The following is a 21,799-nucleotide window of genomic DNA, read 5'->3' on the forward strand; positions in this document are numbered from 1 at the left end:
TTACCTTCTTAAAGTCGGTCTGTTTTATCGTCTCAAGCTATGGAGGCTATCACAGCCAGCAGAAGAAAAGAGGGAATGGGTGACAGCAGCGATGCCATAAACTGACCCAGTTGCCTCTTCAATGATTGATCATACCTGAGGGAAACTTAGGAAATGGATAATTAAATACTTGATTTATTGCTTTGAAACCTAATCACCGTAACCACGAATCTCCGTTTTCTTTTTTTGCACTCCCTTATATTTCTAAGTAAACACTTCTTGTCCTCCTACAGCAAGTGAAGCCATTTAATTTCCTGAACATATCTATTTCAGGTATGGGAAAGGGTCGTTACGCAGAAACAGAAAGAAGGCAAATTAATTTTACCCAGCCTTCTTTGTTCTGATATTTCCCAGGTGTTGAGTGGAAGTGGAACCGAACTGGAATGACACCCAGGCGAGGCACAGGCAGGGCTGTAGCATTAGCATCTCCCTCGCAGGTCTCTGCCACTTGGCACACCAATTGATAATCGCTTCTTATGCTATAGACCGTCACTGTCAGGGAACAGTGGTTTTGCCAGTTTTAATAGTTCCACTCATCAGACCGAGGATCCTACCCCCTTCATAGTTTCCTTGCTTCTTGCTTGTTTTTTTCAAAACTGCTTTAGACCCTGGTTTGCTCTATCTCAATCATTCTTCTCACTGTTTTAGACCTAATTCTGCCTTTTCCCCCACAGCTTTTCATTGATAGCTGTCCTCTGTTAAAAGCAGGCCCTTTTTTCCTTTTGAACTCTCTCTCCCTCCGCACTCCTGGTACTCTTATTTGTCTTTGTTTTAAGTTAAAATTGTTGAGCCTATACTTCTGCATAGGGATAATGCTGAAAAGGGGCAATAGCAGCATCTTTCAAGATTGAACTCAAATATTTTTTAAGGTTACTCAGTTGCTTGAAAAAGCAGTAAAGCAGCATTGCAGCTGATGCGACTTTTTCCTTTGTGTACTTTTAGTCAAAGAAGTCTGTACTTTTGATCTACTGTGTTCTTGAAAGTATTTTCTGAGTAACTGGTTGGATTACAAGGCTTCTGGTAAGAGGATTGAGGTGGCTGTAGAACACATGTGGTTTGATCACACTTCAGAAAAACTTCTAGTTACCTGTCAAGTGGATGTGATTTTGGTAGTAGAACATGCAGTCTATGAGGTAGGGTAATAAATCTTAAAACTTCAGATGGTAATTGCAAACCATGTACTACATTTTTAATGTGGATTTGTGGAATGGAAGTGCTGGCTGTGTATGTCATAAGAAAATTTGATTCTGTGCAAGATGATGCACAAAATCTGTTTTTTAATAACGTTGCTACTACTGTAACGTTTCAAATTAATAGGCAAATCATTGTAAAATTCTTTTGTTTTTCATTTCTTTTGTAGATCATATTTTAGGATATTCCAAAACCACCAAAAATCCGTAGGCTCTAAACTGATTGATAAAGGGAGGGGAGAAGAAGACTCAGTTAAAATGCATAAACAATGCTGAAAGTCTAAATGTATTCTTCTGTGTATTATCTTTCCTTATAAACTGACTTTAGCAATAGTTTCTTAACCCAACTGATTTTATACTTACTATGAACAGAACAAATACTTGGTAAATGCTTATGTATTAAAGTTCTTTGTGAGATAAGTAAATATTATCATTTTTTTTCAGGGAACGGTGTAACAATATGGCAAAGACAGCAAGTGTTTTGTGTTGTAATTTGTAATCCATGCTGCTTTCTCTCCTGCATTTCAGATCATTTATTAAGCTTGTATAAGCTGCATTGCTTTTCATATAGAAGATATAGAATTTTATTTGGAAGTTGAAAAATAGGAGGCAACTTGTATGTAGAAGACTCAGGTAGGTAAAAGACTTACTTTAGGAATCCGGTGTGTAAATATACGCAAATATGTGACCAGATATTCCAATACATGTACCTATCTGTGGAATTTCTAAAATTACATTTGACTCCAGTTTCAGTAGTCAGCATACATTTCAGCCTATAATGTAGTTAGTATGTAATAAAGGGAACCGATCACGACATGCTGCTCTTATGAGGAAAGATCTCACAAGGCACTGTATGATTTAGAAGCCCCAATATCTGTCCCTCTCTCTCTCTCTCTCTCTCTCTCTGCATATGCAATCATGGGCTTGAAAAAGATACATTTATTTACAGATTTTACTGTTGGTATTAATCATTAAAGCTGTATGCAAACTCGCCCCTGCACAGAATGCTTACTGCTTGTAGAGATGAAAGACAGAAGACAAAGTAGAAATAGAGGTGTATTAGCTGCTAGAAAGAGAAAATTGTTTCTAGGATCACTGGCCAGTAGTATGTAGGTGATACTATGCCATTCTTTTTCTAAAGATACTCTCCCAGTGGAATTTTACTTTCTAGATGGAAAAAGAAAAGTAGAGCAGGTGCTGCAAAGGTATTTTTGGTATGTTTTTAGCCCCATTCTTTCTACTTACTTTGTGCTTAGGTAGGCTTACTACTATACTTAAACGGTTAAGATTTTCTTGCTCTAAATGAATCTGCATGATACGGTGTTCTGTAAGTACAAATGGCAGTCTCTTCCAAAGCATGTTGCTATTAATAAACCCTAACACAAGATTACTTCTCATGATAACCACAGCAGCTGGCAAGAATGTTTGCAATTTTAACATATTTGCAGCACCACTACATTCCGTCTTGCATTTCTCCTATGGTTCGTTGTCAGTGAAATTTCAGACCGGATTCCTACCACGAATTTTTTCACGGCCTCAGTGTCTCTCCCCTTTTCTGCCTTGCCACCTTCAAATCCCATCTAGATACTAAGCTATCAAACAAGTCTGCTACTGTCTAGTGCCTGTTCTGTCCACATAGCTTTTCTAAAGCATCTCTCTTTACTGTCCTGCCTTTTTACGCCCACAGTATTCCTCTTCTTTGTCTCTCTGCGTATGCTGCATGCTGTTCTGGTAAAACCCTTCCTGCCCACGCACCTCCTTTAATGAAACAAGGAATTATCTGTAGCTGGCTAGTCTAATATTTCTTAATTAAGCCAGATAAACCATCAGGTTGAAGAAATATAAAAATACGGCTGCTGTAGCAGCCAGTAATTAATTTTAAAGCACAAGCATTTAGGCTTAAATGTAATAATTTAAGTATTAAAATACTACATGTAAAGCAATTTTCACTCCTTACCCTTGCTTTGTTATCACCAGGCAGATAGTAAACTCTCACAGTTGGTAACAATTTCTTTTCCTTGAATAGCGTTCAGAATAGATGCTTGTGCACCTTTCTTTTTTTTGGAGGAATGTGTTTTAAAGAATAATAATCTTATGTGTGTTTCATGTGATGGACATCTGTTTGCCCCTCACTTGCAGTTTCCACTCACATTGACACTAGAAATAAGTAAGATTATCTAACAGATGCTGCACATGGCTAAAAAATAATTATACAAATTAGAGAAAGTGGGGCTACATCATCCCTTTAGCCTATGGCAGGGTCTATTGTGTCAGTGCTATTGCTGGCTGAGATTTATCTAATGGTATAAAATTGCTTCTGGTAGAAATTGTTAGTTTTCTCATCATGTTTAAAATATCATTATGTGTTGAGGTCACTTTGCACTATAAAAATTTGACATTAATTGCAATTAATGCGGGGGCTGAAACTAACTAGATTTATTAAGGACATATGTCCATAGCAGTACTTCTTTGCTTTAGAAAGAAAATGGATTATAGTAATAGCAGCTTTTTTGGTTGGTGCCTAGCTCGTATGGAATATGTGGATTAAAATTGCAGAAGTAGATTAGTTTTATGGTTGGTTTGTTGATGTTTTTAAGAAACAGCCTCCCCAGCCCCATGTGTTAGAGAAAGCTTTTTATAATTTTATTGGCATTGTTCCATTTAAAATGTCAGAGAAATTATTGTAAATTTCTTTTAGCTTCTTCTCTGTTCCCATTTTCTTGTTGCATAAAGAGCTGGTCATCGTGGGGGGCAAACTTCAGCGAGCTGTAGCCATTACCTCCCCAAAGCAGAGGAGGCAGCTTGAACAGCCTTACTCCAAGCTGCGCTAGTGATTGTGGATCTCCTGTTGGTAACTAAAGTCAGCTTTCCAAATGGTCTGAATATCGTGCCGCCTTACTGAGTGAAATCTGTTCGGAGCACTGGATTGATGTAGATCGCTTTCTGGACCTGGCGCCTCCTCAGCGTATTACGTCTGCTCAACCTGTCTCCCTTGGTTTGTTCTGCGCATTCCCGTGAGGGGCTGCATCCAGATGTCTTCTCGTTTTAGTGCCCGATATAAAATGAATGCAGCTGTCTTGCAGACGCAGCACTAAGCCCCGCGCCGGTCTTGAGATTTCTGGGAAGGCATCCAAACTTCTGAGAGGGTCAAGAGGAAATAGTTTCCTGTTCTGAAGTGCTGGCCCATTTTAATTTGGGGGCACAAGTGAATGTCTTAGATGTCCAGAAATACTGCATATTTGTCTGTTTATGGCCATGTTTAGCAGGTCCAGCCTTACTTCTGTCGAGTTAGGTAGAGCTTACATCAGAAGTGACTCCTTTCTGCTTTGTGGTGAAAGTAAGTGCTAGAAGATATCTAAGACATCCTCAGGGAACTAATTCATTCCTGTAAACATGACTGGGGAGAGGCAGGTGTGGAAATCTGCTTTTTGCCCCCCCGCCAGCGCACACGCCATGATTTCTCTCTTTGCTTCTTCCTGACACAGAAGGAAACGTGCTGTAAAAATTCAAACTGGTCACTGAAGTGCAGGAGTATAAAAAACCATAACTCGCACCTCTCCGTTAATTTGGAGTGCCTTTATGACTTTGGGGACCTAATTTATAGAAACAGGTAGCATTGGCAGCTTCTGGCAGTGGACATGTAGAACGGACGAGTTCATAATTGCTGGAAATTTTCAGCATATTCTTTGGGCTTCAGCAGACAATTTACGTCCCCTGAGGTTATTCAGACATAGTTACCCAGTCATAATAGGTACTGCAAGCCTAATAAAACTAATCTTTCAAGAGACATCTGTGTTTATTTGCTCTTAGCGTTGTCTGTCTTCTGTGTATATATGTTGATATAAAAATTGAGATGTTATTTAATAATTGGCCCTCAGGCATTGTGTTTTCTTGGTGATTTTAAGATTTGTAATTCAGATTTGCACTACTTAAGCGTGAACAGTATTACTGAACAAAAAAAATATCTTTAAATTGAACTGTCTTCTCTGTGAAGAGAGAACTAATCTTCATGATATAAACACCAGAATGTGTAATCTTTTTACATATTTTAACAAGTGACTGTCTATACATAGTGTACGATATTTTTGTTTGTACACTTATGTATATGGAAGAAGGTAAATATAGTCCTTTTCACAAAGGTATTATGTTGACACAGGTCAAACCTCAGTGGGGTGAAATGTACAACAACTATTGAGAAATATATTAAGAAGTGTGCTAAATAGTTTAAAATGTAATTTAAACTCTTTTCCACTGTTTCTCTACACTTAATTTCAGCTTGTCTGTATCTTTGAGCCTTCAGAACCACAAAGCTAGGATACCTATTTGTGCATTTTCATGCAAGAAATGCGTTGCCACAAGGCGACGTACAACACCAACTTTGTTCTTGATCAGTTTTTCTCATGTTCCTCTAATGTGGCATAAATTCAAAGCTTTGATCTCTTTACTGGTTTTAACTTTCCAGAGTTTTAAAAAATATTTTGCGTTTTGATGGTATATGGACATATGGTGAATGAGTATTCTGTGGAGAACTCGGACTAAACAGGTGAGAACCTGAAGTGTTGCCTTTTTTAGCTTACGAGGAGACTACTATGGGGGGAGGAAAGAAAGGAGGTGGTGGAGAAAGGGAATTAAATTCAAACATTAGGACTTGGAAGAGGCTGTATTGCTTTATAGATGTTTCCAAGTTCATTTTCTATAACAAATGCTGAAACTAAGGAGGAAAAATTACTTCTGCAAAATAACCAGCAAAATGAAAGCAAAAGTACAAATCACATTTTTTTCTGTATGTTGCCCCACCTTATTGTAGGTACCTTAGGAGTATACTGTTGAACTCTTTTTTTCCAATCTTCAAATTATCTCAGCATTACCAACAGGCTTTTTTATTTTCTCTCAAAGAACAAAAAAAAAGAATCAGTATGCATTCCATGGAGAGGACATACAAATGTATGTTGTCTTTGAAGAATAAGAGTGTCAGATATTGGATGTGGCATTCCAAAGCATGTAATGACATGGATCACAAAGCTGTTGCCCTATTAAAAGCCTAATATATGCAACCATCTTTGTATTTCTAAAAGAATGTCAGTTGCTACTTATAAATATGCTAAAAACCTTTCTGAACTTCTGAATTCCTTTGACAGTGCTTGTGAACTTCATGGTCTATTTTTAAAATACAATATATAATTTTCATTCAGTAGCATGCAGTATTAAAGCTAGTAGGTAATTGCTTCCTTTCTTCCATTCGGAACTGGGGAGTCATAGCATCTTGTTATTTAATACTACTTAATAATAATGCTCAGCATACATACACAGATATAGATGCTTTTTTTTTTTTTTCAGAGCTGTTCTTCCAGTGTGAGTTTAAGATTTCCTTCTAGCTCCTTGCCAATAAGTTGCAGCATTGTTGCTTTGTAAGAGTCTGCCCTTGGTAATTTGTGTCTATTATAAACATCAAAAACTGTATCAAACACAGAGGCTTTATCGGGACTGTGTTAAGTGCAACTTGGTGACTAGTTTTCATAAATGGACGAATCAGTAAATTTAGTAATATTATCCTAGGAGAGCAAACCTGAAGTTTTCTCCCTTTTCAGTTTTCTTTCCCCTTATATTATCTTTCTCTAGCTTCAAATAAATCATAACTTTTCAGTATATATGAAATCTTAGTTTTCAATAGGAAAAAGTATTAAATAGGAGAAACACTGGATATGTCTTTTAATGTATTATATAAATGTGTTTTCTCTGGTCCTTCCCTTCCTGACCCTAAAAATAACAGAAGCATAAATTTCCCCAGCTTACCTTCAGCACACAGTTTCTGTTCTTTCTCTGACAAGAGGGAAGATGAGCCAAGGTCTAGTTTTACATAGTAGTTTTATAAGCAAATCTGGAAACAAAAATAGTCATACCTTATTTCTTTCCTTGTCTTGTTCCTTTCACCTCATGGATGTCTGCTGTCATATTCTCCAAGCCTGTAAACAACTGCTGCTGCTAATTTCCTTCTTTTCTTGTTTGACTTGGAAAAGCAGAATTTGTTTCTTTACTGTAAAAATAAATGGGAAATAATAATAAAAAAAAGCTAGCATTGAATGCTGTCCAGGGTTCAAGTTGCAACAACTTTAAGTTGGAGGTCTATGGAGTACTAAAGAAAAAATGTTTCAGGAGCTGGACACTTAGAATATTCTGGCTAGTCCGTGTTCTAGAAGGCATCTAGCACAAAGTCAAATACAACTCCGTCTTTTTCTAATTCCTTTAGGAACAGCACAATCCCCTTGAGACCTTCTTTACCAGTGAGCCTTTAGGAATGCATTTGTTCTTGTCGAAGTGAAATTCAGTTGTTCCTCCAGTGTGGCTATCTCATTAATAAATGGTTTCAAACTGAGGTTTTCAAATCTGAGGATTTCAAAATCCTTAGATTTTGCTGTCCTAAGCACAATTGTATATATTTATTAGATACATTTTTTCTATATAAATGGAACTGGAGATAACTGAAATTAACCTATGTTGCATGTTTATATATGTATCTTTAGTTGGAATGAGGAAAGAAATTGCGTAGGATGTAGGCAAATTTTTTTTGAAATGTAATTTTGCTTTTGAAAGTGCTCTTGTCTCTTGAGTCCAGATAGTATTAATTGGATCAAGATTTGGGGAAAGACAGCATTTCCATGCAGACATAATGAAAGGTATAGGCAGGAGGTTGAAATACTGATGCATAGAAGTTTTCTGAAAGAAGAATTTGAGGGCACTACTTTGTAAAACAAAGTTCATTAGGTGTTGAAAAATCACGCTACATTTAAAGTGCAAAATTTGTTTTTCTTCATTTACGAAAGAGAATGTTTGAGCTCTGATTTACAGTCATGTTTATTTTCATAAAAAAATACAAAAATCTGTAAAGGTGCTTCTCACCTAAAACCAAAATAAGAAGTTGACAGGAGCATTTGGTAGACTAATCTAAATGAAGGTTTTGAGAGATTCAGCACATCTACGTGCAGCTTGATCTTTGTGTAGTATTTAGCTGTGATTTGTTCCTTTACAATGGTTGCTTGAAGGGAAAAAGCATTTCTACTACTCCATTGGATTCAGAGGACATTTAGTGACATTACAGTAACGCAGGGTTGGGAGCAGTAGGCACTGCCACACCAGTCCTAGGCTTGTGTCATAGATACAGCATTGCTTTGTTGGCTGCGAATGAAATGAGATACGGGAGGTGAGACTGACAAAAGACAGAGCAGAAAAATGAGTGGCTATAGTACCAAGCAGCCAGAGCTATATTGCTGGAAATGTGGCTCTTTCTGTGTAGATATGTCAGCAATTTTTTTTTTTTCTGGTCGTAGAAGGTATTTATGTAGTACTCCCTGGTTGGCCATCCCAGTTGACAAGAACTTTACATCATCTTAAAAAGTGGTACTGTAGAGTCGGCAGTGAAGTCTCTCAAACAAGGGTATATTCTTGAGAGAATACATCATGATTTGTTTGAGAATTCATTTATTTCATAAAAAGAAGGCCTTACACCATGCATTGGACATCAGACCTATGTACTTGTTCCTATTTTAATGTTGTTTGATGTCTTGCTTGCTGGGTCAAAGCTAGATTGGTTGCAATTCCGGAGAGCTTACCTCTAGGTGCCACCAGTACGATAGAAATACAACCCCCCTGCTCTTAACCAAAAGCCTTTCAATTAACCTGACTCAAGTTCTGAGTAGCAACCTCTTAGAGAAGAAACCTCTGAAGAGGACGTGGTCATTCCTCTGAGTGCAAGCTTCCCTTCCCTTCCAGGAGTTGGACTCATGGTCCTTGTGGGTCCCTTCCAACTTGGATAGTCTGTGAAAGCTCCGAATGCTTCTTGTAAGGGAAAGATCCCTAATAGGATGGTGATTGACACTTTTATGTAATCAATAAATCTGTATGACTAGGCAGAGGAGAAAATAAAATACATGATGTCCCAGAAATTGTCACTGAAATAGCTATTTTTCAAGGTTTGTTAAAAACAACTATCTTGTCTTTTAAGTCTTTATTTCTACCTACATGTAGTCAGAAGAGAAAGCTTGAGTTTATTTTTTTCCAATGTTAGTAGAGAATCCTTTGGATATTATCTTTATGGCTATGGAAAATGGATTTTTACTATACCTATCATGCCATTATTTATGATCTTTTTTGCTTAGAAACTGTCTTGCAACACTTGGTTAGTAAGGGGATACCCTACCCTGATCATGGTGAAGAAGCTGTGCAAGAAGTCGTCATAAGCTGGATTCTTAAATACATGGTGTATGTGTAAACACACAGTATTGCAATTACAGGAATGTAGTAAAATCTGAGTCGATGGCCTGACACAAATACTAAAAACAATGCGAGTTCACACTTGTGTGTCCTTTTTATACCATTATAGTGAAGAATGCAAATTGCGCTAGTAGTTTGACATCTCTAAGTGCATGAATTTCCAAAATACATCACTCTGAGAGCTGTTTCCTACTCTTTTTCATAAGTGTTGATAATCCAAACTTGATTTTTTCCTCTTCCTCCTTGAAAATGTTGTGCTTGTATGCAGGTGACTTGAATAGTCTAATAGACATGGTATTAGTCTGTGATGAAAATTAAATTATCACCAGACTCTGCTAAGCTGAGATGGATTGTTGGCCTGACCCAGGGAGACATTTGTGATGTTTCTGCAAACCATAGCATATCTAAAATGTCCCATGGATTTAATAAAGTGCACATAGAAGGAAGAGCTCTGGCGTACCATTTATTTAAACAGCTACCATGTGAGTGTAATGGACAGAATAGATTTAGGGTATTTTATATGCAAAAGAGATTTTCTAAGGCACATTTTCTACTTAAGGCTATGCTTATCTTAAATACCATATGAACGTTTGTAGAACATGACATGTTTTAAGCATAAATTTTAAAAATTGCAAATTTTGCCATTCTAGTTTTTTTTAAATATTTGCTTCTGTGCAATATAATGGTTTGCTTTATGGTCTCAATGTATAGGCATTTTGTTTTCATAATGGAAAATATAACGTCGTCTCCCAGTGATGTTACATAAGCCCCCTGGCATTTCTTTTATGCCGGTTTATCATTAATGGAGCTAAGAGGCACAGCAAGTCTTTGTCCTGGCTAGGGAGGGATTTCATAATATTGGGGAAATCCCCAAGTTGCTGTAGTAATCTTTTCTGCAGAGACCATTTTTCTAATATTGAAATCTTAATTGAAAAGAGCTAGAAATTAATTTTTGCAATTTGTTTCTATATTTCATGGATTTTCTGCAGAAAAGCAGTCCCTGAATTAGAGGACATGAAAATGTTAGGTAGCTTTTCCAAACAACTTGTATACCAATATATATAATGATTCTATAGTATATACTGTTATATACTATTAGCATGAATGAAGAAAAATAGGAAAAGACTTGTATCAGGTCTGGATAGAAATTGTTAACGGTTACATAATGGTACTACACACAACCAGACAATATTAAATTTAAAAAAGTTTAAGAAATTTGTTTACTGAATACATTGACTTATATCATGCTTTCCTCCTTTTTTTTCGAATGCTAACCTTTTTCAAGTGCAAGCAAGGCACAGCTAGTGAAATACAAAACAGCTTATTATGCTTTTGTCTTGCTTACATGCCTATAGAATATTCAGAGAAGTAATACCTTCTATTCTGTTGTTATTCTTCAGAAAATCATCACAAAATATTGTCTTATATGTAGTTTAAGAACAGTACGAAGATTGGGTTGGCAGTCCTTGTGATTTCTCAAGATTAGTATTCAGTTTGCAACTGAATAGCTCTGCTGCATCAAAGAGGTAGAAAACTATGGATTTACTCACACCAGCATATAATGCATTTCTTGCTTTTGTACTTGTATTTGGTTCAAGTTCTTACTTTTGAAAAGTCTGTGGGATTAAATCAGCAAGAAGGTTACCCAAAACTAAGATAGTAATCAAAATTTTCTAGTTTTCACAGAAAACATCTTAATATCATCCTACCAAGACATTCAGAAATGATCTGTGACTCTACGTGTGTATCTTGACTACAAGACACAAACATGTACTGATTTTTTTTTTATACTGCTCTCAAAGTGTTGTCTTCATGAGAAGGTTAAGCCAACGAAGCAACAAACATAGGAGAAGAAACTATAAGAATACTGGTCGGAAAGCATTTTGCCTGACTTGATGAAAGTCTTGCTTAACGCTATTATATATGGTATGAAGAAGCGTAGAAAGCGGGAATTTAGGACTGTCGTATGTCTAAACTTCTGTGGGAGTATACCCTGGACTAGTACATCCTGAGGTTACGGAAAATGATCCTTATAGATTGGCTATGCAGTCATGCTCTGGAAAGTCATCTACATCCAGATAGAGCGGACTTGTCTGCCTGGTTTGTGTGCTGATGCTAGTCTGGCAAATTTTGCCTTATAGAAATATGGGACACCTTTTTATTTTTTTATCCAATCTGAAGTTTCTGGCTGAAGTTCAACTTAATGTTACCTGAAGCAAAAGCCATACACCAATGAGAAACACAAGTTTTAACATGAAACTGCACGCAAAGTATCAATTCAATTTTAAATCAGAAGAAACAGGATGCTTGGGGAAAAATTGTGTTATTTTTAAAGTTAAGGGAGTAAACAAGTGTGAAATAGCTTTTCATAAACAGACACTCCTAAATGAATTCCCATGCCATTAAGTGTTTATGATAATGGCAGTTTTATTGTACCATTCTTAACTTAAAACCTTGTCGTGGCTAAGGATATCCATTTTAGTATGTACTTTTTTCTTTCAGAGAAAAAGTTAAATTTAACTGAATCATTTGCGTTATTGTAATCCACTGTGTAATCAAGGTAGTTTTTTTTTTTTTTTTAAGAGAATGGACTAACATGAACTTCAAAGTATGGAAGTCCTTTAAAATATAATATTCACTGTAGTGGTACTCTAATTCTCTTCCTTTATCTGTATGTTTTATGTGGGGAGGGGGCCTGTTAAATACAAAAATAAGAATAAGAATAGAGTTTCACGTGGTTACCTTGGTTCACTTTCAGCAAGTTCTTTTGCATCTTGGAGCTTGTGGTGGTGTTCCTGTAGTAGACGTGTAGGGGCAGTGTGGTGCTGTCTATAAATCTTTCTGTATTCTCATCTATTCAACCTGTTATTGAAGATCACAAGCTGAAATATTACTTTATCTGTTGTGTACTTGCTTTCCTTTTAAGGGAAATATGTTAATTCTTTCAAGTTAAAGAAATATCCCAGAAATGTCAATACAGTTGAGATCATTCTTGTTTATAATGAGTCACTGTTTTCTCCTGAATATTGTTTATATTCATGAATATAGATAATCAGTATTTTTTCAGGACTGTTGGTGTTTAAAGGTTTCCATGTGCTAGAAGCACATGGAGCTTATTTGCAAGTGCTGGCAAACTGTAGTTAAACTTCAAACAAAAAGGGCATTGACAGAACAACTTCGACTTTTGTTTGTTTTTAGCTTCAGTTATTAAAGTACATTTGAGGATACCTCTTTGTTAAAGGCAACTGTTGGATATGCGTTGTCTGAGGCCCTGCAGAGCTGAACTACTAGAGATGTTTGGTATATTTGCTTAAGTAGAAGAAGTTGGTATCCAAAGCAGGCACTGGCTCACTCTTGAAATTGCCATCGCACAAGGAAGGGTCATCATTCTGGGATGTATGGTCTGAAACGATGATTATTTCTGATGTCATGGTTTGGTTGACAGAGACAACATTCACTCCAGTCTCTTCTTACTACAGCGTTCCAGTTAGTGTAGTTGCTATTCTGACCCGATGATACAACAATGAAGATTTTGAGGTTAAACTTTTGGGGAGAGTGAAGCTTAGCTCTGCCAGTTGCAGTAGCAAGCTTTCTCTTGCATACTGTGGCAGAATTTTTTAGGGTTTTTGTAGTCAACTTTGATTACGTTGCTGTGAATACCTAATTTTGTTTCAAAGTAGTAAAACACCGAATCTTAGAATATTTCATATAAGTCATACGGGACATGCAAAAATCTTGCATTTCTCAAGATAAAGTCCTCCAGAATAAGCGGGGCTTTCCCTGTTTATTGACTCTGCGTTTGCATCCCAGTCTGTAGGTCACGACCAGAACCTGGAAAGATGAATAATGATATTGAGGAGCTCAGGCTCCTTTGAAGATGATAAGCAAGACAAACCAAGGGTTAGTAGCATAGCAAATGCCGTCTAGATACAGCACTTACATCTGTTGTACCAGGGACCTTCCTCCTGGTGAGGAAAAAAACTGTATATCTGGAAAGAACCAAAGTCGCTCGGGCAGATTGTTTTTCCATTGAAAAAGTATTATACTTTTGCTTTGTACCAAATGCTTTCAGGTACGTAATGTTTTAAAGCAAACTGTTTTTATCCTGGTGCATGTTAAACAATTCAGAGATCAGATTCAAAAATATGAACTAAGAGTGATATTTATGACAATTTTTAAGTACAGAAAATTACAGGAGTCATTATAATGACTGATAATATATAGGCTGAAAACTAACATTTTTTTCAGCTTATAAGTGTTTTTAAGGTTAACTAATCATGAGTTATTGTTTTTATTCATCTCTGAATGTACAAAACTGTGAAATGCTACCTGTTTTATTTTTTGATAAACTATTTCTTAAGTCCTTAAGATGGTTGAAATATGAAAAATATTTTGTAATGTGTGCTAGAATTCTCCAGGAAAGATCAAAGTACACATTCTTTAACTGAAATTCAATTGATTTGACCTACATTAAATTTTGAAATTAGGTGGAGACTTCCAGTGAACTTCAATAGTGATTTTTCCTTCGATTTGTTATGGGTTATGATAGACACGAGCAATAAAAATGTCATTTGAGTATGCCATTGTATAGCTGCGTGACAAGCTCTTTGATGCCCTGAGAAAATTGCTTTCTCTTTTTTTGTTTATTCTAAGATCACCAGTTATAAGAAGCCAGTAACACAGCCAATTTTGTATGTGTGTTTAACTCCCGAGGTGTGATGTGTAAAGGTTAAAAGATTATATGTGCTTTTTTGGGGAGCATTATGATGCATAATTGCATGATGACCCTAGAGGTAATATCTTTTTTCTCCCTCAGATGGTAAGTTTCACTCTTCACCACTTTTGGAAACAATACTGTATTTTTATTTTAGTATGTCTTACTGGATGAATATGTGAAAAATACCTCACTAGCCTTACTGCCACAAAAGACAAATGTCAGGAAGCTGAGGGCTTGAAATATTAAGGCTTTTGGAGTAGGAATTAAAATAAATAAATAAAAAAGCCACACATATCAAACTTTTGACAAAGCACTTGTCTGAGCAGTGTCAATGCGCCATCTTTTTCCATGTTGTTTCTTAGAAAGCATAGGCTCCAGTTCTTGAAAAGCCCTCGTAACTCTCACCATCGGGGAATCACAAACAAGAAAAACAAGCGTGTTTTCTTGTCAGCTTTATGCATCAAAGCTGCCTACTTCTTCTGGATCTGCTGAGTAGGTGCATGCAATTTCAAGTGCAAAAGTGCACGTGCAATTTTTAGGCTTGATGCAAACAGCGTGTATCTAATTAGCTGCTCACATAAACAGCTACTCAACTGCGTGCCTCGTACGCGCATCGGCTGCTCAGATGAATGCGGTTCCGCACAAATTTTCTTAAAGCAAGTGTCCTTTCCTCTCATCAATTAAAGAGCTTGTCGGCGTCTGGAGGATGGCGTGGATGTTGTCAGCATTTAAAAAAAAATTGCTTTTCAAAAATGGTTAGGCTGAGAGGGCTATTATGCAAAAAGTTAATAGATAATATGGTGCTTGTTGGTCACACATGCTGAAAGTACCAGAAACTGCAGTAGGAAAGCGTGTTTCTGTTCCTAAGGGCTTCCCCCACCCCCAGCCGATGAAGAGATTTGTTAATGAATGGAAAACTTTCATTAATAAGTTGCCTCCCTTAAAAACTAACTGAACTTGCAAATAATCAGAATAGCATTTGGCATATCATTAGTACGCAAGGAATAAGCCTTAGAAAATTGGGAGAATTGGTTCATACGGTTCAACAAAAGTACTTTAGAAATTAGGCTTTCCTTTGGTAGCTTGTGCCCCTCTGGTCTCTTTTCATTTTCTTGCTATCTGTGCAGACCCTTTACATTTTTTCCAGGCCTCCCCCCACCTCTGCTCAATAGCTAATCTGCTAAATTCATGCTACAACTGCTTCATTGAGTGGAAGCGTTGTTCTGCCCGTTTCGTACCAGCTTTGTTACTGTGCAGTATTTTTCAGCTGTTTGTGCTCATTACCATACAGCTGGTATTTAGAGGAGAGAGGGAGGCAGGCAGAAGCTTTGCTGTCTGCAAGTATAAGAAGCTCTTTTGCAAATGGGGTACTGGCAGATGGGACATGTGTTTAAACGGGTTTTGCTGATAACAGACTGCATTAAAAATCATTCTGAGAAAGTCTAAGGTCAGCCCCATGAATTCAGAACTTGAGAGGTATTCAGCTTTTGGAAGACCTTTATAGAATATTAATTAACCCTGGTACATCGAAGTGACAAATGGATTGTTTGCAAAAATGTTATATACTGTCCTGCCGCCCCCACTTCATTGTTGGTTTCCTTTTGCAAAAATGTTATACGCTATCCTGCTGCCCCCACTTTGTTGTTCGTTTCCTTTAGCATCTCCTGGTCTTTTTTTTAAACCACAAGCTTGTATACAGTGATCGTGATCAGGGCTGCTGCCAGAACAGATGAGTGAACAAACAGTAAAATCCCAGATTTTATGAAAGGGAAAACAATCTTCATTTTGCGGGTCAGTTTTACATTTTGTGCAATTATACGAATCCAGTGAAAAGCCAACCCATTACATGCACATACAAGCGATATCGGTGGTGCTGCACTGGTTGAGATGAGCTAAAGAAATAATTGAGCAAAGTTTGTGTCTGGAGTTGGTACATCTTAGCCAAACCTCTAACCGTGGCTGGGAAGGGCAGAGAAGCTTTTGGGCGTATGGGCTGCTCTTCGGGCCTGGCTGGGAGCAAGAGACTGAGGCTAAGTGCAAGCTGAGAGCAGGTGTTCTGCATTTAGACATACGCGTTAATCATTTGCTGCCCGAAATACAAGGTAATCGCTGTGTGCTCACACAGCTCTGTGTGGGGCTGGGGCACGGCCCTCATAACAGGACCGTCAGATTCCTGCCTTCCTCCTGGAATTTGGTGCGTTTCGGGCCACGCTGCGAGCCCCTCGGGACTGCCGGTGACTAAGCACTCGCCTCGCACAGATGGAGCTCTCCGACAGCTGATGGAGGATGGGAACATCACTGGGTTAAGGCCTCACGAAGAGTACCCATGCCATCGCCGAACCTCTGTCCTAACCCTCCAGGAAGAGAAAGCTCTCCAAAGCATTGACTCAGTAGAGGTATTGATGTCCTGGCATATTTTAATCTATTTTTTTCCCTGTTGTTTTACCCATTTCTTTTCCATTGGAGACAAACTACCTACCTCCCCATTACTAACGTCATTTCCCTTGCTGCTCAGTGTCTTAGCAGTCTCAGGTGTGTACCTGAAGACAGACCAGCACAGGCTCATATGCAGACCAGAGGGTCCCAGAAGCATATGTAAAAGTTGTCAGCTCAACCTCTCGCTTTCCCCCCACTGCCCCAACAATATTGCCTGGGGTAGGGAACGATCTTGCCTCTGTCCCCAGGCTGTGCTATATCAGTAGTACTGAAGCGTGCTGCATTTGTGGATGTTGGTCCTGTGGCACAGCAAACCATCTGAGCTCCTAAAGCCCATGTCTGAAAGTCACCTTCAGCTCTGACACCAGACCTGCTAACAAATGTCTGTAATGTAGGTCAAATTTTTGTTACGGAGAGAGGAAATCAAGCTGAGAGATGCTCCTTAACTATTTAACTGTTTGTCCAGAGTTTTATTTCAAGAACAGTTACAAAGCATCCAGAGATTTTCAAGAACAACACTTCTCAGCTGCAAAATGCTACTGCTGCTTTGTAGCATGAGCTGCACTTTTAGAAAATGTGTTGCAAAGTCATTGCTCTTAGTGATTTTGTGATCATGTTTAGAATTACATTGATAAAGCTGAAGACTAAGGTGGGGATTGGTATGTGATCTGAGTTGCAAATAAAGTGCTGTTCTTTGGTCATCTTCCACATTTTAAGCACATTCACTATGCGCTTGGCAAGAGTGAAGGTCAGAACTGGTTAATTGCAGCTCTTTAGTTCTTTAAATCAAATATAATTTATTAGTTCTTGATGTGTATTGCAGTACAGCAAAAAAGTGATGGCCAAAGTCAGGCTCTGTTGTGATAGTTCTGCGACCAAAGGCAGTTCCCCTCCACCCCCTGAGTTTGTAAACTCCAGCATTCTGGTTTTGCACCTCTGGCTTAAAATGCAGTTGTACAAAAGTACAAAACCTCAAAAAAGAAGTTATGAACAGAAGCCATCTTTGCTGGCTGGAGGCTTTATTTGCACACCTATGCCTTCAACCCACCATCTTCCTTTCTGCCTCTTTTCCCAGTGCTGCTCCTCTGCCAGTTCTTCCCTCCCTTCAGCGTTGCTGGCAACGGGCATCCTGTAAATGCTCTAAGTTGCTTTAGGCAAAGTTAGTTAGGTTTAAAAGGCTATTAAAAGTGATTTAAGCTGCACAGTAATTTTTTTTTGCGTGCAGAAGATGAAAGAGCAGCAGAACTGTAGGCTCAGTAACCTGCTGCAGAAAGGTGTTAGAATACCTGGAGGTCTTTCAGCTGCCCAGGGTGCTCAGAGCAGACGTCCGTGCATGGTGTATGTAGAGCAGATGTAAGCCTTTCTGTCACTGTAAATGCCCTCCTCCGACTGTTTGTGCTAGTGTCACTACTTTGATTAAAAATCACCAGCTGAAGGTTGTTGCCTGGTGGGAGTCCCTGCCTCTGGAAACCTCCATCTCCCCCTCGCTGCTTGTTGTCGCCCCGGCGGTGGCGGCTGCAGCCTCACCAGAGCCAGCAGAGCAGTTCATGTGCGCCTTCCCTCAGCGGCTCTGGGGCGGTCAGCCAGAAAAGCTCAGCCAATTTAAGTGGGTGATTTGAGGTAACCCAGCTAATTCCACCTCAGGTGGATGTAAGAGCTCTCCTATGGATCATTCTTTGGTTTTCTCATGGGGGCAGTAGTGTTTTCTATTGGCACAGCTAAAGGTGGAGGAGGATGTGGTGCAACAGCTCTGTGGTGTCCAGGTGTGGCAAACGTGTGCCTTGTTGACCGTACCGAGCCCTGGACCAGCCCTATGATACACAGACAAGAAACGTTAAGGCTTCCCATGAAGCGGCTCGATGAGTAGAGATGAACAAAAAAAAATTTACAAGTGTATTTCTGGGGTCCTTTTGGGTGTAAGCTGAGAAAGGCAACTGTGAAGTAGCTTGGTGGTTTGTTCTTGCCTAGTAGAAAGCTCTGTGTGCTTTATTGCAGGCTGTGGCTAGCTGGTAACAGGGAACCCTCTCATCTAAGTCTGGACATTTATAAGCATGGTGCAATTTCCATGTTAATTTGAATTCTGTTCATGTGTAAAAGTAGTTCAGTGGCCAGTAAATAACTTAAGCTTTTGCTACAGAAGAAATCAAAATGTCTAGGTAAGTGTTTCACGCTAAGGTTAAAACAATTATGGCCATGGCACAAAGTTGGAATCTCTTTCAAGTCTGTGATGTCATCTTTGTGTTTGTGATAGGGGATCACAAATAATTGAGATCTAGGGCAAGCCAATTACGTTGTAAAATTTGTCTGAGGACCACCCCCTTGGACAGTCTTATGCATGTTCCTGCCTTAAATATTTTGAAAACCTTACAAAATTCTTTTGCATTATTTTGACATTTTTAGGTGTATTGCCTGTCAGTTGCATGTTTTTTAAAAATAATGCATATGACTGCTAAGTTGTGCTTAATGCCTAGTTAATGTTTGATGCTCAGAATTGATGGGAGATGTACACATTTGAAGAGATTGAGATCTTTTTTCTGTTTCTTTATGCGTGGGTTTTGATATGAAGCTTATGGTAGGATCTTTAGTGCCTTTAAGGTAAGAAAGGATGTTGCTTTAAAGACTAAAAGAAATATTTCTAACTGCAAGGCAGACAACAGACGGTGCAGTAGATCAAGCAGAATGACGTTCCATCCAGAATCTAGTCCCACTAACGTTATTTTGTACTGGCTTGCTTCAGAGAAGTCTATGTTAAAACCTTCAGGGAAAGAACAATAGCGTAGTTATCTATGGAAATTGAAAACAGTGGAGAAAGCAGAGTGTAATGAGTAATCAAAATTTGGAGCAACTGAGTGGCAAAGAGAACACATCTGAGGTAGTTTTCAGTGAAAGGGTGGAAATTCCTAAAACTTTGCAGTGCGTTCTGAGATCTTGTGGCTTTGTCCTTGGTATGCTGAGGTCCTCCTTGATTTCCTGCTCTGGATGCTTCATTGTGCTTACTACCCAGGGGCAAACTACAGCTGCTAGTTACTGCCAACAGAGAATGTCCTGCTGAAGTTTTTCACTTTGGCCACTTCTGTGGTAGAAGACAGGCTTTTAACAGTTCTCCTGTTGTGAATATTTTTGCTGCAGAGAACTCTGCTGGTGAGCCTTGTTGGGGTTCGGACAAATCAGCCAACCCAGTGGTTGCCCAGCAAAGACAGACATCAGTCCTCCATCCGCGGGGTCTGTATTATCAGCTGTACTTTGAAGTCAAGAGCTCAGTGTTGCTTCAATGATGAATCATTCTTTATGTTTAATATTTAATTAGGAAACCTCCTCCAAAACGTAAGAGGCAAATTAAAATAATTAGGAAATTTCCACAACCTTGGTCCTTAATGTGTATTGTTAAAGCAGAAGTATACCCGGAGGTGCAGCAGGTGGAAATCGCGCTAGACAAGACAGACCTGTGGCAACATCAAAGTCCTAAGGGAAAGCGGTTAGTAACCTTATTTGCTAACCTTGCAATAGTCCACCTTGCTGACATATGCCTTTCTCCAGTTTTACATTGGTGCCACGTTCTTCCATTTTATTCTTCCATTTTATTTTTTTCATTCACCAAATAGCTATCCACAAATCTGGGTTAATAAAATTCTTAGATGCTGTCTTGTAAATATATTCTGTAAAGCTGTGCCTAAGTCACAGGTACTATATTTTGTCTTGCTTCTGGCCTTGAGCAGTTCAGTACCAGGATGAAAGGGGTCTTTTATAAAAATTCAGAGTAGAATTCTATAGCCTGTTCCTATCAAGTCTCTCCAAGATTGTTTTTTTGCGTGTGTTTGTTTTGCTTTTTTTTGTTTTGGTTGGTGTTTTTTTTAGCATAATACTAATCCATGTAGTGTTCTCTCATTTTGCATATGCCTAGTGACTGTTTAAGTAATTTCTTTTCATATAGCCTTTACTCTATACTTAGTGCAGAATTATCTTTTTTTTTTTAAGAAAGGAAATAAAATCCTACTTCACATAGTTTTGCAGATATATGGAGAGAGAACTGAATTAAACCAGTATTTTTTTTTCAGCGTATCATGATTTACTGTAACCATAGGGTGGGTACAGAGTGCTGGATAAGTCATGCTGAAGGCCTGTGCTCAAAGAGAATACCATCAGGAGCAAGATCTCCTCTGAGAATAGCGTTGATAGAGAGTCGAAAATGGCCTTAATTCAAAATAGGAAGTACAAAGAAACAAATACCCTGTTCCCTCTGAAGACGAGATGAGAAATACAAACATATCCCCCATTTGTGAAACAGACAAATTATTATGACAGATGTCAGCTGCGGATAATGGAAAGCACTTACTCTGGTCAATATTGGTTTAAGCAGTGTGTACCAGGAACAGTAAGAGTACAGCCTCCAGTGGCTGCAGTGCAGTGATTCACTGAGGTCTTGAAACTGGCTAATAGATTTATTCTGCTTAGCTGAGAACATCATCTGATGAGGAATTTATAAGTAATAGCCATCATGGGTTCAGCTGTTTCCGAAGGAGAAAGAGGATCACCATTTTCTCGGTTACAGAAGCTTCCTGTTTCAGTGTGTGCTGTAAATCAGATGAAAACTGTACATCAGGCGGCGTGGTTTGCCCCGCAGAAGCTGGATTTTGGTGTGACACCTGGTCTGTGGGCACCCACGCTCCCCGGTAATCCGGTCAGTAGGCTGCTAGCTGACCTTTTTACCTCAAGGGAGCGGGTGAGGGACAGCAACAAGATTATCGTTCAGTCTCCCTAGCTGTCAGGGTTTAAGAGAAAACAAACCGTCTCGCAGAGCAGGCAGTAGTCTTGGTGCAACGTGTCATTTTGCAGAGCACTACTAAGGCAGAAAGGTGAATGCTGTACTGGCTGATGGAGCGGTGCTTCTTAGGCTGATAACTTCGTGGTGAGCTTACGTGATGCTCTCACCAGGAAGATCTATTATTTCAAGGATTTTCTCACTGCAACCTGGTTCAAAATGGTAGCTAATGATCACATGGCAAATGCATTTTTACCTACTCCAGGAGCTTGTTCATGAATACTGAAAAACCGTCCATTTAATTGCAGTAAATTCTTTCAGAAGAGGTAAGAAGTCAAGGATCTTCACGCACGTATTTCTCAGTAGAGATCAGGACAGGCATTTTTGGAA

At 38.6% G+C, this 21,799-nt stretch overlaps 1 protein-coding gene across 6 annotated transcripts in view; it reads left to right on the forward strand.

The window, feature by feature from the left end:
• Positions 1-21,799, forward strand: part of FBXW7 (F-box and WD repeat domain containing 7) — a 168,014-nt gene that overhangs the window by 95,525 nt on the left and 50,690 nt on the right. The window contains exon 3 of one of the 6 annotated variants that reach the window (XM_080589416.1): positions 1,758-20,791. The exons of the other annotated variants lie outside the window; for them this stretch is intronic. Coding sequence (XP_080445542.1) covers positions 1,758-1,769 — 12 coding nt within the window. The 3' untranslated portion in view covers positions 1,770-20,791. Of the gene's footprint in view, positions 1-1,757; positions 20,792-21,799 lie in introns of those variants that run through there. 6 annotated transcript variants of the gene reach the window in all.

The sequence above is a fragment of the Anser brachyrhynchus genome (genome assembly GCF_964034855.1).
Source record: "Anser brachyrhynchus genome assembly, chromosome: 4".
Classification (NCBI taxonomy): domain Eukaryota; kingdom Metazoa; phylum Chordata; class Aves; order Anseriformes; family Anatidae; genus Anser; species Anser brachyrhynchus.